This window comes from Pagrus major, chromosome 12, assembly GCF_040436345.1.
Source record: "Pagrus major chromosome 12, Pma_NU_1.0".
NCBI classification, from domain to species: Eukaryota; Metazoa; Chordata; class Actinopteri; order Spariformes; family Sparidae; genus Pagrus; species Pagrus major.
The window spans coordinates 20,766,068-20,781,828 of record NC_133226.1 but is presented as its reverse complement, the minus strand read 5'-3'; the positions used below and the strand labels follow the sequence as shown (position 1 = coordinate 20,781,828).

General features: G+C 42.8%; 1 protein-coding gene across 3 annotated transcripts in view; it reads left to right on the top strand.

Moving 5' to 3' along the window:
- LOC141005574 (probable E3 ubiquitin-protein ligase HERC1) overlaps window positions 1-15,387 on the top strand; it is a 42,667-nt gene extending 27,280 nt beyond the window's left edge. For all 3 annotated transcript variants that reach the window (XM_073477452.1, XM_073477454.1, XM_073477453.1), the window contains 35 exons: window positions 52-260; window positions 392-651; window positions 759-811; window positions 901-1,098; window positions 1,876-2,041; window positions 2,132-2,381; window positions 2,797-3,019; window positions 3,142-3,419; window positions 3,848-3,975; window positions 4,385-4,512; window positions 4,958-5,185; window positions 5,559-5,686; window positions 5,840-6,039; window positions 6,200-6,314; window positions 6,463-6,594; window positions 6,711-6,809; window positions 7,401-7,574; window positions 7,666-7,950; window positions 8,047-8,112; window positions 8,563-8,688; window positions 8,788-8,926; window positions 9,105-9,286; window positions 9,599-9,754; window positions 9,849-9,971; window positions 10,194-10,296; window positions 10,442-10,611; window positions 10,704-10,842; window positions 10,938-11,107; window positions 12,214-12,383; window positions 12,532-12,697; window positions 12,829-12,905; window positions 13,005-13,257; window positions 13,373-13,525; window positions 14,445-14,750; window positions 14,836-15,387. In XM_073477452.1, coding sequence (XP_073333553.1) covers window positions 52-260; window positions 392-651; window positions 759-811; window positions 901-1,098; window positions 1,876-2,041; window positions 2,132-2,381; window positions 2,797-3,019; window positions 3,142-3,419; window positions 3,848-3,975; window positions 4,385-4,512; window positions 4,958-5,185; window positions 5,559-5,686; window positions 5,840-6,039; window positions 6,200-6,314; window positions 6,463-6,594; window positions 6,711-6,809; window positions 7,401-7,574; window positions 7,666-7,950; window positions 8,047-8,112; window positions 8,563-8,688; window positions 8,788-8,926; window positions 9,105-9,286; window positions 9,599-9,754; window positions 9,849-9,971; window positions 10,194-10,296; window positions 10,442-10,611; window positions 10,704-10,842; window positions 10,938-11,107; window positions 12,214-12,383; window positions 12,532-12,697; window positions 12,829-12,905; window positions 13,005-13,257; window positions 13,373-13,525; window positions 14,445-14,750; window positions 14,836-15,021 — 5,939 coding nt within the window. In that variant the 3' untranslated portion in view covers window positions 15,022-15,387. The remainder of the gene's footprint in view (window positions 1-51; window positions 261-391; window positions 652-758; window positions 812-900; window positions 1,099-1,875; window positions 2,042-2,131; window positions 2,382-2,796; window positions 3,020-3,141; window positions 3,420-3,847; window positions 3,976-4,384; window positions 4,513-4,957; window positions 5,186-5,558; window positions 5,687-5,839; window positions 6,040-6,199; window positions 6,315-6,462; window positions 6,595-6,710; window positions 6,810-7,400; window positions 7,575-7,665; window positions 7,951-8,046; window positions 8,113-8,562; window positions 8,689-8,787; window positions 8,927-9,104; window positions 9,287-9,598; window positions 9,755-9,848; window positions 9,972-10,193; window positions 10,297-10,441; window positions 10,612-10,703; window positions 10,843-10,937; window positions 11,108-12,213; window positions 12,384-12,531; window positions 12,698-12,828; window positions 12,906-13,004; window positions 13,258-13,372; window positions 13,526-14,444; window positions 14,751-14,835) is intronic.
- The last annotated feature ends 374 nt before the right edge of the window (window positions 15,388-15,761 follow it).

The following is a 15,761-nucleotide window of genomic DNA, read 5'->3' as shown; positions in this document are numbered from 1 at the left end:
AAACATTTTATAGTGCATTTTTAAATTTGAAGCAAACATCATCTTTTACAGACTTGCCATCACCCAACCCCCTCCCGCAGCTGTACCAACAGCACACATCAGTCAGTGATTGGCCGGAGCAGGTGGAGTTTCATCCCTACTCTGCAGAGGAGGAGTCAGAGTTGTGCTACATGGATGATCCCTACCATGAAGAAACTTATGAGGACCTGCTCACCCCTTCATTCTTCAGCTTGGAGAGAGATACACTACAGATAGTGGAGGTGACACAAGAAATAAAATACAATTCTATTTATGTTTAATATGCAAGTCATGATTTGAACATGGTTTGTTTGAAGCTTATATGTCCTTGCTTCTAGAAATATCATGATCCATCTTATTACCCTTATTTTAGGCCGGAGAGGAGCACAGTCAGATGGTGAAGTGTGAGCTATGCAACACCCTTACCCTGCAGTTTAACAATCACATAAAGAAGCGTCACCCAGGTTGCGGTCAGAGTGCTGCGCGGAAGGGTTACGACAGCACTGGGGCGTACGTGGATGTCTGGTTCAAAGGGGAGTGTGGCTCCAACTTCCCCTTCTACCTCCTCTGCACCTCCTGCAGGGAAAAGTATCTGGCTGCAAATCTGAATGACCCAAGTTCCAAATATGAGAGGTATAAAAAACATGGGAAGCAATAGATGCATGCACACTACACATAACAACCAGTAGGGCCTCAAGTGTCTTGTGTTATTTATCATTCTTGTCTCCCTTTCGTTGCAGGGGTAAAGGTCTGACATCAGATTTGATTGGGCAGTTGGACAGCACTTCTGATGGTAGGGAAGGTCATGCCATGTCAGAAATGAATCTTTAAAATGATTTTACAATGAATTTTATGATATGAACGGTGCTTCTGTTTTCTCAGATGATTGGGAAATGAGCCACCAAGATGAGTGCGATACAGACAAGCTGACAGGGCTGGAGGACTTTGGGCTTTTGCTTAGACCGCTGGGGCTGACTGAGAAGAAGCTGGTGCCAGACCCCATTGCCTTCATGGAGGCAGATCCCCTCGGATCCCTGGTTTACAGCTCAGCTGACCCTACGAAAACAGTCGCTCCCAAAGGTATTATTATGGGGTTTTTTTTAAGCTAGTTTTGGTATAGAACATCCTGGTATTGGACATCCTGCTTAAAGTGCAGCAGCTGTTTCAAAGACAGTGTAAATCCTTAAATACGAGACAGCTAGTCATGCATGTATGTTACATTGATATTGAGAAAAAGCAATGTAAGGATTTGTGGAGATTAGAATGAGTAATGTGGAAAAGAAAGTGAACAAAATACACACGTTTGCACCAGTCAACATTATCCCAGCATGCTGCTCTTTTAGACAAATATTTCAACACGTTTTCAAGATTTTAAGACACTTCAAAACTGATTATCAAGACAGTGTGACACCAAATCCACCACCCACAACAATAATTAAAATTCTCTTATCCAGAAAAGTCTAAATATTAACTTGTTGGTCATGTACAGAGCATTAGGTAATAGCACACTGTGCTCTCGTTCATGTTGCAATGGATGTTTCTGCAACTTGATCTCTGCTGAAAGATTTAGCCTGCTTGTTGTAACATACACCCACGTTCCCTCTGTACTCGTTGGCAGCTGGAGAATCCAACCACGGCCAAGCGCAGTGACTCATCACTCATCTATCATAGCTTGGCATCTGAAGCACACATACACAGTACTCCCAGTTGTCCCATTGGATCCAGTGTTTTGACTTCTTTGCATGCCCACACCAGATGGATAAGCGTGGCTTGCATTAAAACTGTGAGTTTTGTGAGATGTAATCGAATACGTAAAAGCATAATAGATGACTTTCGATATGTGTTTTTCCTCACTAGGGAACGCCCTCGTTGAGCAGAAGACATCTCTGAGCCTCGGACAGCAGGCGGTATCACTGAGGGACTCTCATGATAGACTAAAAGCTTTAAGAAGAGTCACCTCCACAGCCCAGATTCTGCTAGCTTACAGCATGGTGATGAGAGCACTGTCTCAGACTGCCTCCAGGTTTGTTTGTTTAGAATAAAGTCTTGCTGATATATTTTTTTTCATCAGTTCATTCTGGTTTCACAAGTCTCCTTTTTTCTTCCACTTCAGTGCAACAGTGTGCAGCCAGTCTAACGGACTAGAGTCTTTGGGTCTAGCAGATATCCGCATCCTGGTTCGTTTAATGACTCTAGCAGCAGGGGGCAGGGCTCACACATGTGTGGAGAGACAGCCAGGTGTGAAGGGGATGGCGGCAGAGCGCAGCAACTCCACCTGTCTCAGCTTCCTCTCCTCAGCCATCGGCAGTGTGGTGTCCCACAGCCCTGCTGCTTACAGACAGCTAGTGGAGATATGCACTCAGGTCAGTTTTCTTTGGTCGATCCAGTAATTGTAAATACATTACAATAACTATTACTACCATATTTCCTGAAAGAGTGACCATGGCATTTATTTACCTCAACTGCAGGGGTGCTGGGGCTGTATTGGAAGCAGGATTAAGTATCTTTGGTCATAGTTTACTTTGAAGCGTCTTTATTTCCAAATCTGGTCCTCTTTTCCCTATTGAAGTTACTACAAAATATATTTTGGCCTGGACATTAACACAAATACACCTGCAGCAACAGAAATGCAATATTATTATGTCAGACAAGTAATCCAGACTGTAACATGTTAATATCCTGGTTTTAAAGAAATATTGAACAGTGAACAACTGTAACTGCTAGCAAATTGTTGCAAAGTCTAAAAATGAAATCTCTATCCAATATTACTGCTTATAGGACTTAATGGCAGCAGCTACAGGAGTGAACATCGGAGCAATCAGTGACCCGCAGCAGAGAGGATGTCTAAACTCCAATCTAACCGCCCAGGCAGCACAGCAACAGAAGGACTACATTGATCAGACGCCCCCCACATTCCTGGTCACACAAAGTCTGGTGTCCCTGCTCACTGAGAAGGGCCTTCACTGGTACAGCTCAGACCGAGCTGAACACGAGGCTAATGGTAAGGGAAAGTTGTTTGTTAAGTAGTTGTGTCATTAGGTGTAATGATTCATTAGTGTTTGAAGTCTCCTGATTTTGTTGTTCATAGAAGCTCTCCTCTGCATATGTTTCTGTTTGACCTAGATTCAGGAAACAAAGGGGTGTCCTCTTCATCCTTGCCTCCTTCCCCTTTACCCCACCTGAGTTCCAGAGTGGGTCCCCTTGAGCTGGCTAATGCGTTGGCAGCATGTGTCCTGTCTGCCCGGCTGACCAGTAAACACCGCCAGTGGGCAGCACAGCAGCTGGTGCAGGCCTTGGCTGCCACAGGAAGGGACACTCCCAATCGGCCCCAGACCTACAGCGACCTGGCGGGAGATTTGCGCAAATGTCCTCTCAAAAGGCTGGAGGGACATTACAACAAGGTGAGGGACTCAGCTGTTGTGTAACCTGCAGTGGTTTGTTTCGTTTATCCTTTATGCTGTAACCTCATTGACCAAACAGTTTTCCTTTGTTCTCACAACAGATTTAATTTTTTTTGTAAGAAAATAAACCAAAAACATCTCGTTTGTAACTAAAATATCTTAAAACCAGGGCCATACATTATCCACGTGAACAATTTTAATGTTATTTTTTCCCCCCAAAACAGCGATCCAGCAATTTTAAATTTAGCTTTGACAGTACAAAGAATTTTAATCGCAGCTCTAACCATTACTGTGTGCAGCAGTAAGCAGTGGAAAAATAAAATAATGTCTGTAAAACATCCAGCAAAGCTGGGTGAGGTCTGGTATTTCACACCCTATCATGAGAGGTGAAGTTAAAAGAAGTTTCCCATTATTTCTGTTCTGTTCAGGTGACCAGCTGTTCCTGGAACAGCGATCAGAATCTGCTGGCTACGTGCTCTCAGGACAAGGTGGTGCAACTATGGAGCATCAGCCAGAACACTGTGGAGTTACAGACCACCTTCTCCTGTATTACCAGGTTACGTCTGCTTGTTTCTGTTGTGTTTTGTTCAGTGAGGCTTTTACTATTCATTGTTGTTGATCATTTGCCCATCATGCCTGCTGTGCTTAAGTTCATAATAACTGTTTTAAAGTTGATGTGACCCTATGGTATAAGGCAAGGTTAGTGACTCACTGCCAAAACGTTAATTTTATCCATATGTTATGCCTGAGAATATTTGATTTAGAAAGTCTTGTGTACAGTAGTTGTACACAGTTTTATCCTTAATTGCAAAGTGCAAAATATGAAAGGTGAACAGAAAGTTTCTGGGTTTTTGAAGATGAAGCAACAGACCTAGACATTTCTGAAGATATTATATCCACACTATTAAAGAACTGGTATTTATTATGTTTTAACTTCTCCTTCCTCTGACTCTCTCCCTCTTTAGTAAGACAGACAGATCAAGCAGTGAGAGGGCTGGTAGATGTCACCACATGTCTCCTGTGTACTGGAGCACAGGGGGAAACTTTTTGGCTGCCCCAGAGAACAAACACATAAACATCATGAACATCAGAGGTAAATCTGGCATTTTGCATCTTTACTAGTCTAGTGTCAACTACTATGAAAAAACATATTCTCCCTGATCCATTTTCTTGTTACAGCTGTAAATGTGAATGCACTGTAACAACAGAATGTTATAGCAAATACAGATAAATTATACCTCCTGTTAATGCTGTTAATGAGTGTAAAATAAGGCAAGGCAAATGTATTTATATAGCGCATTTCATACCCAAAGGGCTTTACAGATTACACAGGCTAAAGCACAAGAAAGAAATTATAAAACACAATAAGTGCAGGCACAGAAATACATAGAATAAAACTACAAAAGCAAACCACAAAAGAAGACTTAGTAAAAAGAGCAAGAACAATAAAAACATAGGATTTGATTAGAAGGGGAGTTATATGGTGCTTAGAAATATTCAAATTGTTGAAACTAATCTTAATTACTGTGACTTTACAGGATCTCACTGTCATGTGGAGGCTCAGTTGTCTCGGGTCACAGCCCTCTGCTGGGCTCAGGCCTTCAGCTTGTGGGTTCTTGACCAGTCAGTGCCCTGTAAGAACAGACCTGCTGAGAGCCTGTTGGTGGGACGGCTGGATGGCTCCCTCTGCTGGCTGCAGGTCACAATGCAGGAAATCGACCTGCACGTTAAGAGCACCGAACTCACCCACTGCCGCAGGAGCGAGGGTAAGGAGATGAAGTATTTCTCATAAAACGTACCACCAGATATTCTCACTTGCATGTTAGATTCATTATAGGCTCTTAGTGTGCATGAGCAGGATTGTATCCTAATTATTTGCCTCATTATATGTAATGTTGCTGCTATTCTTTTTTAGCTAATTGTCGTGACTTCCTGGAGTTTAAGCTTTTTAGTCTTTCTCGGTTCAGTATGGTAAGCTAACCTAACCGCCCGCTTGCTGTAGCTTCATATTTTTAGCGTTCAGATGGGAGAGCAGCGTTGATCTTCTCATCTGACTCTCAGCAAGAAAGCAAATTAAGTCTATTTTTCAGAATATTGAACCATCTGTTTTTGAGACTGTTCTCCTCTGATCTCTCCTAGCTCCCCAGTGTGTCGCCTGGCACAGTGAGGACAAGCCTTTTGCAGCGGGCTATCCTGATGGAAAGATCCTCTTGGCCTCAACTGAGACATATGAGAATGAGCAGCCTGTAGTGCTGTGTGTCTTCCAGGTTTGTTTTCAAAATGCACTCCACACATTGTAATAGCAGTATGCTGAAGAACTTAAGAAAAAAAACACAATTTTATGCATTTCATACCCTTGTCAGTCTACATATGGGACTTTTCTTATCTACTACTCCACCCTTACTGCCTTCTCTGTACAGGATGCTGTGAGCTCTCTAAAATGGGACCCCACAGGACACTTGCTGCTCTGCTTGGGGAGGTCAGAGGTTGTGAAAATACTGGGTCGCTCTTCGGGCATCTGGGTTACACTCCACACCCTCATTCACAACAGCACTGTTAACGTCGCCGAATGGTGCCCACTCGCTGGCAGAGCACCTGATCCCAGACTCATGTTGGCTGCGTGAGTTTACATAACCTCATCTCTTACTTGACATCAAACACTTTAATAACTCTGCAATACAAAGAGGAAGATGACTGCTGTTTTCTGATACTTTAATTTGAAGTTCCTTTATTTATATGTTTTTTTCAAGACTCATTAAATTCTCTCCATCTTTCTTTAGAGGTTGTCAGAATGGCTCTGTTCATGTCTGGACGCTGCCACAGGGTGGCACTGTTGTATCTCTGCCCAACATTTTGAACAGCCCCCTGAGCCAGGATAAAAGCTCTGATGTCAAGGTCTGTTTGGATCTGCAGGCCTGGTTCTACTGATATCTCGAAAATTTTGTCATAACGAAATCTGTTAATCCGTTCGTTTCATTTGATTTTGGCAAGTTGTGCCTCTGGTTTAGCTCATGTAATCAACTAGGTCTGTTTCTTTCTACAGCAGGAGAGTGCAAAGTGTGTGTTTGTACTTCACGGCCACATCACAGCAGTGAAGTCCCTCTCATTTTGCTCCAGTGGACTGGCTCTGGTCTCTGGAGGGATTGGGGGATTGCTCAACATCTGGTCCTTACAGGTCAGCACACAACATTCACTGTTGCTTCCCCTTCCCAACCAACAGTACCAGTCAGTTAAACTGTTCTTGTGCGTTACTCTGATATAAATCTGTCTCATTTAATTTTCATCTTGCAGGATGGTTCAGTCGCACAGACTGTTACAGGTTTGGGTTCAGTTGTCAATACTACCTGGATACCAAACTTGGGTGTGGCTGCCTGCTTTGGAAGGTCAAAGGTAATTTGGATCACAGCGAGCTTTAACTTCCATCAAACATTAATGGATTAGTTTGACATTTTGGGAAATACCATACAACTCTCAGATCTGTGCTTTCAATAATAATCTACAGCCACGAGAAGGTCGTTTTAGCTTAGCACAAATATTAGAAGCAGAGGGAAACTGCCCCAACTTCACACATCAGGTCATACTGTATATGAATGATGTGCTAATTATTCAGCTTAAGGTGCTTAAAGATTTTATTTTAGCTTTGATCAGAGCCAGACTAGCTTCTTCTTTTTTTTTTTTTTTTTCTTTTATATGTGTCCATTTTTTATGCCAAACTAAGCTAACTGTCTCCTGGTTTTAGCTTCATATTTAGCATACAGATGTGAAAGTGGTATTGACCTTCTCATATTACTTTTGACAAGAATGAAAAGAAGCACATTTCTTGAAAAAAATCCTGAAAATCAGTCATACTAGTCATACAATTCTGTGCTGTTTATTTATTCATTACTTATCTTTTTATTTCCATTTGATCTGATAAGTAAAGTACCCACATTTTTGCTTATGTCACTGAACAGTTCTGTTCTCTCATTGTTTCTTTCCCAGGATGTTTTGTTAATCTGCTGCACCCCAGACTGGATCAGCCAGAATCACATGCTGGCTTCCTGCCGTATGGTCCTCAGAAGCCAGAACATCCTCGGTCTAAATCGGGCACCTTGTTTGGCTGTCTTCCTGGAGAGGCTGCCCTTGCTGTTGCAGGACCAGTACAACTATGAGCGGGTCATTACTTAAACTAAGTTTTAAAATTGTTTTGTGTGTTTTTCTGTCAGCCTCTCCTGAGACTTTGATTGTTTTTAAATCTTTAATGCAGAGCCATGTTGCGGCCGGTGACCAGCTCGTTCATAGTGCCTTCCTGCAGAGTCTGTCCTCCCTGTCTGTCGGTCTGTCCTTGGAGAAGCATCTGTGCCGTTTCCCACGCCCCCCACACCACATCTGTCCTGATGCCCACTCCTGCCCGTCAGAGTGGAGCTGGCTGGCCACTTACGCCACTACTGTCCGCAGTGCTGAGGCTATCGCCAGTGGTACGGCCTTCCCAGAGTCCTTCATTATTTCAGACTTTCAGGAGGTGGATGAAACGGAAATCACCAAGGCACTGGTAAGTGATGACAATCCATCTTTGTGCTATTGTTTGTTTAGGATATGTATATGTCTTTAATTAATGCATCTATTGAGACACTTTTCTGTCTTCTAGGATAACAGTAAGTGGAGCTTCAAGATGGATGAACAGCTGATGTCATGGGCCACCTCCAGACCAGAGGTAATAGCTCAGCCGTCTAACAGTACAACCTTTTTTACAACTTCAAATGGAACATGGGGCCTTGTGGTTACGACATGGGAAGTTGTGTACATTATATGCTAAGCAACTGTGTCTCGAAGCCACCATAGCTAATAGCTACAATGAAATGCAGGAAATGCAAAGGCATAAAAGAGGATGAGGCAGTTGAGAATATCAACATTTTCCGCCTTGAGGGAATGTCTTCAAATTCAGGATACAACATAAAATTTAGAAAATCACATCACATCTTATGAAAAATTCTACTTCCAAGGTCATGAATACCAAAAGTGGAAGGCATTCATATAGACCCCATTTGATGACAACATAATTCTCTGTAATTTACCTTCTGTCTGCATGAGAAATTGTATGTTTTTTTAAGGTAGTGTGTTTCTAATAGATTGTTACTTGTATTTGACCTTCTGTGTTTCTTAGGACTGGCAACAAGGTGGGAAGAGTGAGGTGTACCTGTGGGGGAACGGGCGTTACGGACAGTTGGCAGGAATGGGAACCAACCTCATGATTCCCACTCTCGCACCCTCTCTGTTACAAACACAACAGGTAGTGGCTTTATTCATTTAGGAGGGAGGCAGTCTTTGCCCTTGAGTGCACCGTTTTCTCATTTTTCCTTGCCTTGTGGGTGTTTTCATTGTCATTCAGGTTGTTTGTGGGCAGAACTGTTCCTTCCTGGTCCAGTCCAATGGGACAGTACTGGCTGTAGGAGAAGGACAATATGGCAGACTGGGCCAAGGGAATTCAGATGATCTCTATGTCCCCACTATTATCTCTGCTTTTCAAGGTACAGCATTCATCCCGAGCTGAAGAAAACATGTCTGAGCTGTTATGAATTTTTATGCTGCGACGAATTTTCATCCTTGCCTCAAACAATTCATTTATCCGCAACAGAAAGGGAAAAAATAATTATTTTTCGGTTGTTTGTGAAGTTAAGCTTCACTGCCTCTTTCATCTGTCGGCAGGATATGTGGTGACTCACCTGGTGACGTCCTGCGGATCCGACGGACACTCCATGGCTCTGACTGAGACTGGGGAGGTGTTCAGTTGGGGAGACGGAGATTTTGGGAAACTGGGTCACGGCAACAGTGAAAGACAGAGGAGACCCAAACAGATAGAGGCCTTACAAGGAGAAGATGTTGTTCAGGTAGAGATAAACTTGTCTTGAGGTCCAGGAGGTAGTTTTGTACTTTTATTCTGAGTTGTTGGAAGCATTAAAAAAGTTGTTAGTGTTATTCAACTGGCAGGATGAAGCAGCTGCTGTTGATCCTTTATTCCTTCAGTGCATTTCTAAAGGAAGGTCTTCAACATCTCACATTTATAACAAGCTTGTAAAAAACACATTATTTAAAATCAGCACGCAACATGTCAAAGAGACCAATAAAGTATTAGACACCGACACATCAATGTAACTCAATGTTTTCTGAAAGCTTCGTATGGCTTTTGTTTGTTTTCCTAGCTTGCTTGTGGTTTCCGGCACTCAGCTGTGGTAACAGCAGATGGGAAGCTGTTCACCTTTGGCAGCGGTGAATCTGGTCGTCTGGGTCAAAGGTCAACGTCCAACAAGATGCTGCCTGAGAGGGTGGCTGCCCTTGAGGGATATCATGTGGGCCAGGTGAGAAATGTTTGGTTTTTTCACTCTTAAACTCAGAACGTGATAGAGTCTCCACAGTAAGATTAATTATTTCTAACTTTTTTACCCTTTTCAGGTGTCATGTGGTCTCAACCACACACTGGTGCTCTCCCTTGATGGGATGGTTGTGTGGGCATTTGGAGATGGGGATTATGGTAAATTGGGAACTGGTTCCTCTACAGCGAAATACTATCCTCAGGTGAGTTAACGGTGACAAAGACTCAAAATTAGGAATCCTCAAAAGACAAAAAAAGAGGACATTATTCTGTTTACCTGGCTGCCTCAATAGAGAATGGAATGAGGAATACCAAAGTCATGATTTTTACTACCTCAATTGTTGAAGTATTTATATTAATTTGAATAAGTGCTTTTATAAATGTATTATTGATGAAATATTATTTGTGGCTGTTCCTATTTTCAGAAAGTGGAGCAGCTTTGCAACAAGGGAATAAAGAAGGTCTGTTGTGGGACACAGTTCTCTGTGGCGTTGGCTTGTGACGGACATGTTTACACATTTGGACAAGGTACAGTTTATTGTGAAAGTGGATCATGAGAATGTCTGCATTATTAATTAAAATATTGTTGTTATACTCTGTCCTTATTTACTTTTTTAAAACATCTTTAGCATTTATTACTCTTTCTTACTTGTTCCTTCTGTTCATCCTTCAGAGCGCCTGATCGGCCTGCCGGACTCCATGCTGAAGAACAGATCCTGCCCCCAGGTGGTGCCGTCTCTGGAGGGGCTCTTCATCGAAGACATTGCAGTGGGCTGTGAGCATGTGCTCGCTCTGTCCTCCACTGGAGACGTCTACGCCTGGGGCTGCAACAGTGAGGGACAGGTAACCAACCACCTTCTCTCTAGTTTGCTTTCAGTGCACATCAGAAGCACTCTAAAGCCTGTGTTGTTGTCTTTTGTGTTTTTGTGTTCTAGCTTGGCCTTGGACACTCAAACCAAGTGAAGGAGCCCACGCTCATAACAGCCCTCCAGGGGAAGAACATCAGACAGATCTCTGCTGGCCGCTGCCACAGTTCTGCTTGGACCACCCCCTCTACCTCGATGAAAATCTCAGGTATTCACACAGTCCTACAGGACTTGTACACGTGCAGATACTCTTTGTGCCTATAAGCCATAAAAAAGAAACTAATTTGTTATCTTGATCTGCAGGTGGCCCTGGAAATTTCCAGCTAGGCCTTCCCCAGTCAGTCCCTCCCCAATACAACACTCTGAAAGACTGCAGCCCTGGTGTCCTCAGCATGCGCCTCAGGGTACTCTACAACTTTTCTGATCTCATGTACAAGTCCTGGAGGCTGCTCAACCTGGACCCCAAGAATCCGGTAATCAGTGATCCAATTTTATACCCTTTTAAATATGTTTAAAACTTCGAAACCAGAGTTACAAGGTGCTTAATGAAATCAAAATCTCAAACAACATTTGAGTAGACATTATCCAGATGCAGATGTGATAATTAGGGGAAGTTTGTTCCACAGTGTTGGGGCTGAAACCGTAAAAAGCATGACCTCCCTTTGTTTAAAAAAAAAAAAACCTGGACGGTGGAACCATTAACATTTGACTTTGGCACCATTTCTGATTTGTAAAGAAAAGGTTTGAACAAGATTGTTAATGTGTTAATCTAAGTTGAGGTACTGATCAGTACTGAGCAAGAGTGCTGCAGCCAGCAGCTATGAAACAAGCTGCAATTAAAACCTTGTGGGCGATGTTGCATCTTTAGAGTACATCCATTTAAAATGCTTGTTCTTGCCACTGACAGACGCAGATTGTTATTCTAAGTGTCTGACTACATTATGAAAAGGATCCCTACAGAGAAAGACCTTTCTGATAAAGAGTAAGATCTTTTTGTTCAACCAGAAACAGCCGCTTCAGAAAGCCACCAGCTTCCATTTAAAAAAACAGTAATTTAAGGGTTTTATTTATTCAAAACTGTCAGATAAACAAAACAAAACTGACCAAAACTATCTTGGTTTACATCCACTGTTCCAGCAATCACCAACTCTGGTTTGGTTGAAATAAAATGTGAAAATATTCCTGCACTCCATGCTGTTTCCCCCTCTTCTTCTCTTATATGTGCCCTCTCTCTCGTTCCTCTCCTGATATTTTTACATGTAACGCTGTAAATAGGGTTGCACGATTGCCCACAAGGATTAAATTGCAGCTGGTTTCGTGGCTGCTAGTTGCAACACTCACATTCAATACTGGACCAATTTCAAAATTTTTTGTCTCTGTTGGTCACTTAGACACAAAATGCCCAGAGTTACCCTTTAAAAGAGTAAATGTTAGAGAAAAATAACTGAATTCCTAATAATAATCGTGCACCTGCTGCTTAGATAGTAAGTTAGTCTTTTCTCTCCCTAACTATCATTTTTCATAGTGATGCCTCATTCACCTCCTCCTATTTTTATTCCCCGTCCTTCGCTCTATCCAGGTGTCCACTTCACGCTATAGTTCAGGTACGACCGCCATCATCCGAGGTGAGCTACGGGGCCTTCTGTCACCCAAGGTCAACACTCTGCCTTTGGTGCGCTCCATTGGAAGAACAATGACCCAGGGCAAAACATATGGGCCGCAGATCACAGTGAAACGGATCTCCACAAGGTGAGAACGACCATGAGGTTTAGGTAGAATATATAGCACTGTGGTTGTTTCTTTTGCAAGATTTTCTTTCTACTATTTTTTCATGAAGTATTTCTCTTAGTTTTATATCTGTTAGTATATGTTCATCAAAACTTTTTCACTCCCACAGAGGGCGTTCGAGCAAACCCATCTTTGTGCAGATCGCAAAGCAAGTGGTGAGCCTGAATCCTCTGGAGCTGCGGCTTCCATCACGAGCCTGGAAGGTCAAGCTTGTCGGAGAGGGAGCTGACGATGCCGGAGGAGTGTTTGATGACACCATCACAGAGATGTGCCAGGTAGGATGGAGAGCACACAGAGAAGGTCTCTAGGAGCAAAGGAGATAGAAATAATGCTGCCTGGGATATTCTATAAAATATTCTCTATTCTTTTGTATGCTTTTTGTAAATTTAAAAAAATCTTTTGCTAGGAGTTGCAGTCTGGTGTGGTGGATCTTCTGATTCATACTCCCAACAGCTTTGCAGATGTGGGCAGTAACACTGACAGGTGCACATTTTGTAGTCATCTTTTGATCACCAAACATTATCCTGAAAGTAATATTTCAAATTTTCTAAAAATGATCTTTTCCTCTCACATTGCTCACAGGTTTCTGTTGAACCCAGCTGCATACTCAGAGGATCACATGGTCCAATTTCGCTTCCTTGGCATCCTCATGGCGGTGGCCATCCGCACCAAGAAGCCTCTGGACCTGCATCTGGCTCCGTGGGTGTGGAAACAGCTCTGCTCGATGCCACTGGGAGGGCCTGACCTGGAAGAGGTGGACCTGCTCACCTACCGCACCCTCCAAGGCATCCTTCACCTGGAAAACAGTGGAATCACAGAGGATAATTTCCATGTGGTGAGATGCTGTGCAAAGAGTTCAGTAATGACAAAAGATCTTCCACTTTCTAGCCTGAAAGATGTTTAACTACTGTTCCTTTCTCTTTCTCCTTTTCCTTCACCTGCCTCTGAAGATGATCCCCCTGGATTCCTTTATGGCCCACAGTGCAGATGGAAGGCTCGTACCTGTGGTCCCTGGAGGGCAAAACCTCTTCCTGACCTTTGCCAACCGAAATGAATATGTGGAGCGAGCACTGGACTACAGGCTGCATGAAATGGATTCACAGGTTTGAACTGTTGGAGAATTGATTTGGGTTTATTCAGCAGGGCTGTTGAGCATGCAAACAGCTACACATTTAAACACCAGAGAATACTGATTTCTTTAGGATACACCAAAGGAATAAGTCTATTTCATGTGTCATTAGCTCTCGTTTGGCCCCCGTCGAGCAGTCTTTAGGAAAGCAGACAGTCTGTCATTACACCAGCTGTGACAGGATCTCGAGGAAAGAACATTAAATTCTCTATTAGCAAACTGAACACAGTCAAAAAGTCACTCCCAGACCAAAGCTAAAACGTTTTGCCACAAGCTACATTATTAGGGATGTACCTCACGGTTATTTTCAGTGATTAATCTGCTGATTATTGTCTAGATTAATCAACTAATCATTAAAATGTAAGAAATTAGTGTTAAATGTCCATCCTAGTTTCTCAAAGTCCATGGGGACGTCTTAAATAATCTCGTTCTGCCAGTCCATAACCTGAAGATATTCAGTTTCATATGAAGAGGCTGACAACAACTAATTTGAGTCCTTTTTAAAGAAAGAGATGTGAATGTCATGCTGACATTTTTTTTATTATTTTCTCACATTTTATAGTCCAAATGATTCATTGAGAAAGTAAACAACAGATGGAAATAGTAAAAGTCTAAACAAATGTCTTCTTTTCAAGGCATAAAGATGAGACTGTAAAGTGGCTGGGTTTTAAAAAAAACAACTAAATTCACCAAACAGACTTGACCCACGCAGGCAATTTTATTGTACTTTGGTGTGGATTTCTCTCCACTGAAACTCTTCATCCATATTAAACACCCAGTCTGCCCACCAGTTTCCATTAGTGCTCACTAGACAGCCTGTTTGTTCTCCTGTTGTTGTTCCCTTTATCTCGTCCTCAGAAGTATCAAAGCTGACGTTGTTCTCTTGTGTCCAGGTGGCAGCAGTCAGAGAGGGCATGTCCACCATCATCCCCGTGCCCCTCCTCTCCCTGCTGACAGCACAGCAGCTGGAGCAGCTGGTCTGTGGGCTGCCGGAGGTCTCCGTCGAGATGCTGAAGAAGCTGGTGCGTTACCGTGACATCACCGAGAGCCACCAGCTCATTGGCTGGTTTTGGCAGAGCCTGGAGGAGTTCACCAATGAGGAGCGGGTGCTTTTCCTGCGGTTCGTCTCTGGCCGGTCCAGGCTGCCTTCCAACCCAGCTGATATCACGCAGAAGTTCCAAATCATCAAGGTTGATAGGGTGAGGACACTGTAACAAATTATCAAGCCTGTTCTCACTATAAGCACAAACAATAAACTTTTGTTTCCCTTCTCATTTCCTTCAGCCCGTCAACGGCCTCCCGACAGCTCAGACCTGCTTCTTCCTTTTCCGCCTGCCCCCGTACACGAGTCAGGCCATCCTCGCCGAGCGTCTGCGCTACTCCATCCACAACTGCCCCTCCATCGACATGGACAACTACATGCTGACCCACAACACTGACCCAGCAGACAGCTCCGACACAGAGGACTGAAGCAGCCACCTTTAGTCCGCCAGGGTGATGAATGTAACTTCTCCCACGCCATGCACATTATGCACTGAACACTGATTTTTATTTGCCAAACCTGTATGGTAGTGTACTGTTTATATGTCGGTTGACATATCGGTTGAAGATATGTGTAGTTTTGTTTTGTTCCCAACTGTTCAAGGTGTTGTTATTATTGCAGTGCTTACTCTGAATCAAATCTACAGGGATACAGAATAAGATTTTTTCAAAATATAGGTGAATAAGCCACAATACAGAAGTTAATGTGCCTGTTTGTTTGAAAATATGTAATAATTTAATGACCTGTCACACACGGACAGTATTATTGTAAATTAAAGAGTGTTTAAATAAGGATTTTGGTGTGAAATCTTTGCTTCCAAATTTGATTTTGTTTGAAAAGGATCAAGTTTTCAAGTGCTTACATCCAGATTATGATTGTGAAAGTTTATGAGTCAGAAATCTGATGTCAAGGACTCGTTGTAGTTCAAATTGCCAACTTGAAACTTTGGAAATTCCAACTTCACAGTTCAAATACTCTCTGAATCACAAATGTCAACCTAATTGTGGCGCTAGAGGAAAAAAACAAGATTACTGAACTTCATCCTCTGGAGAAAATGAAGGTCGGTACAAAATGTCTGGACCAAAGTGGTGACAAACAGACTGACATTATCATGCTGCTTAAATATGCTAAAAATAAAAAATCTTGCAATATGTGATAGAATGTGAGG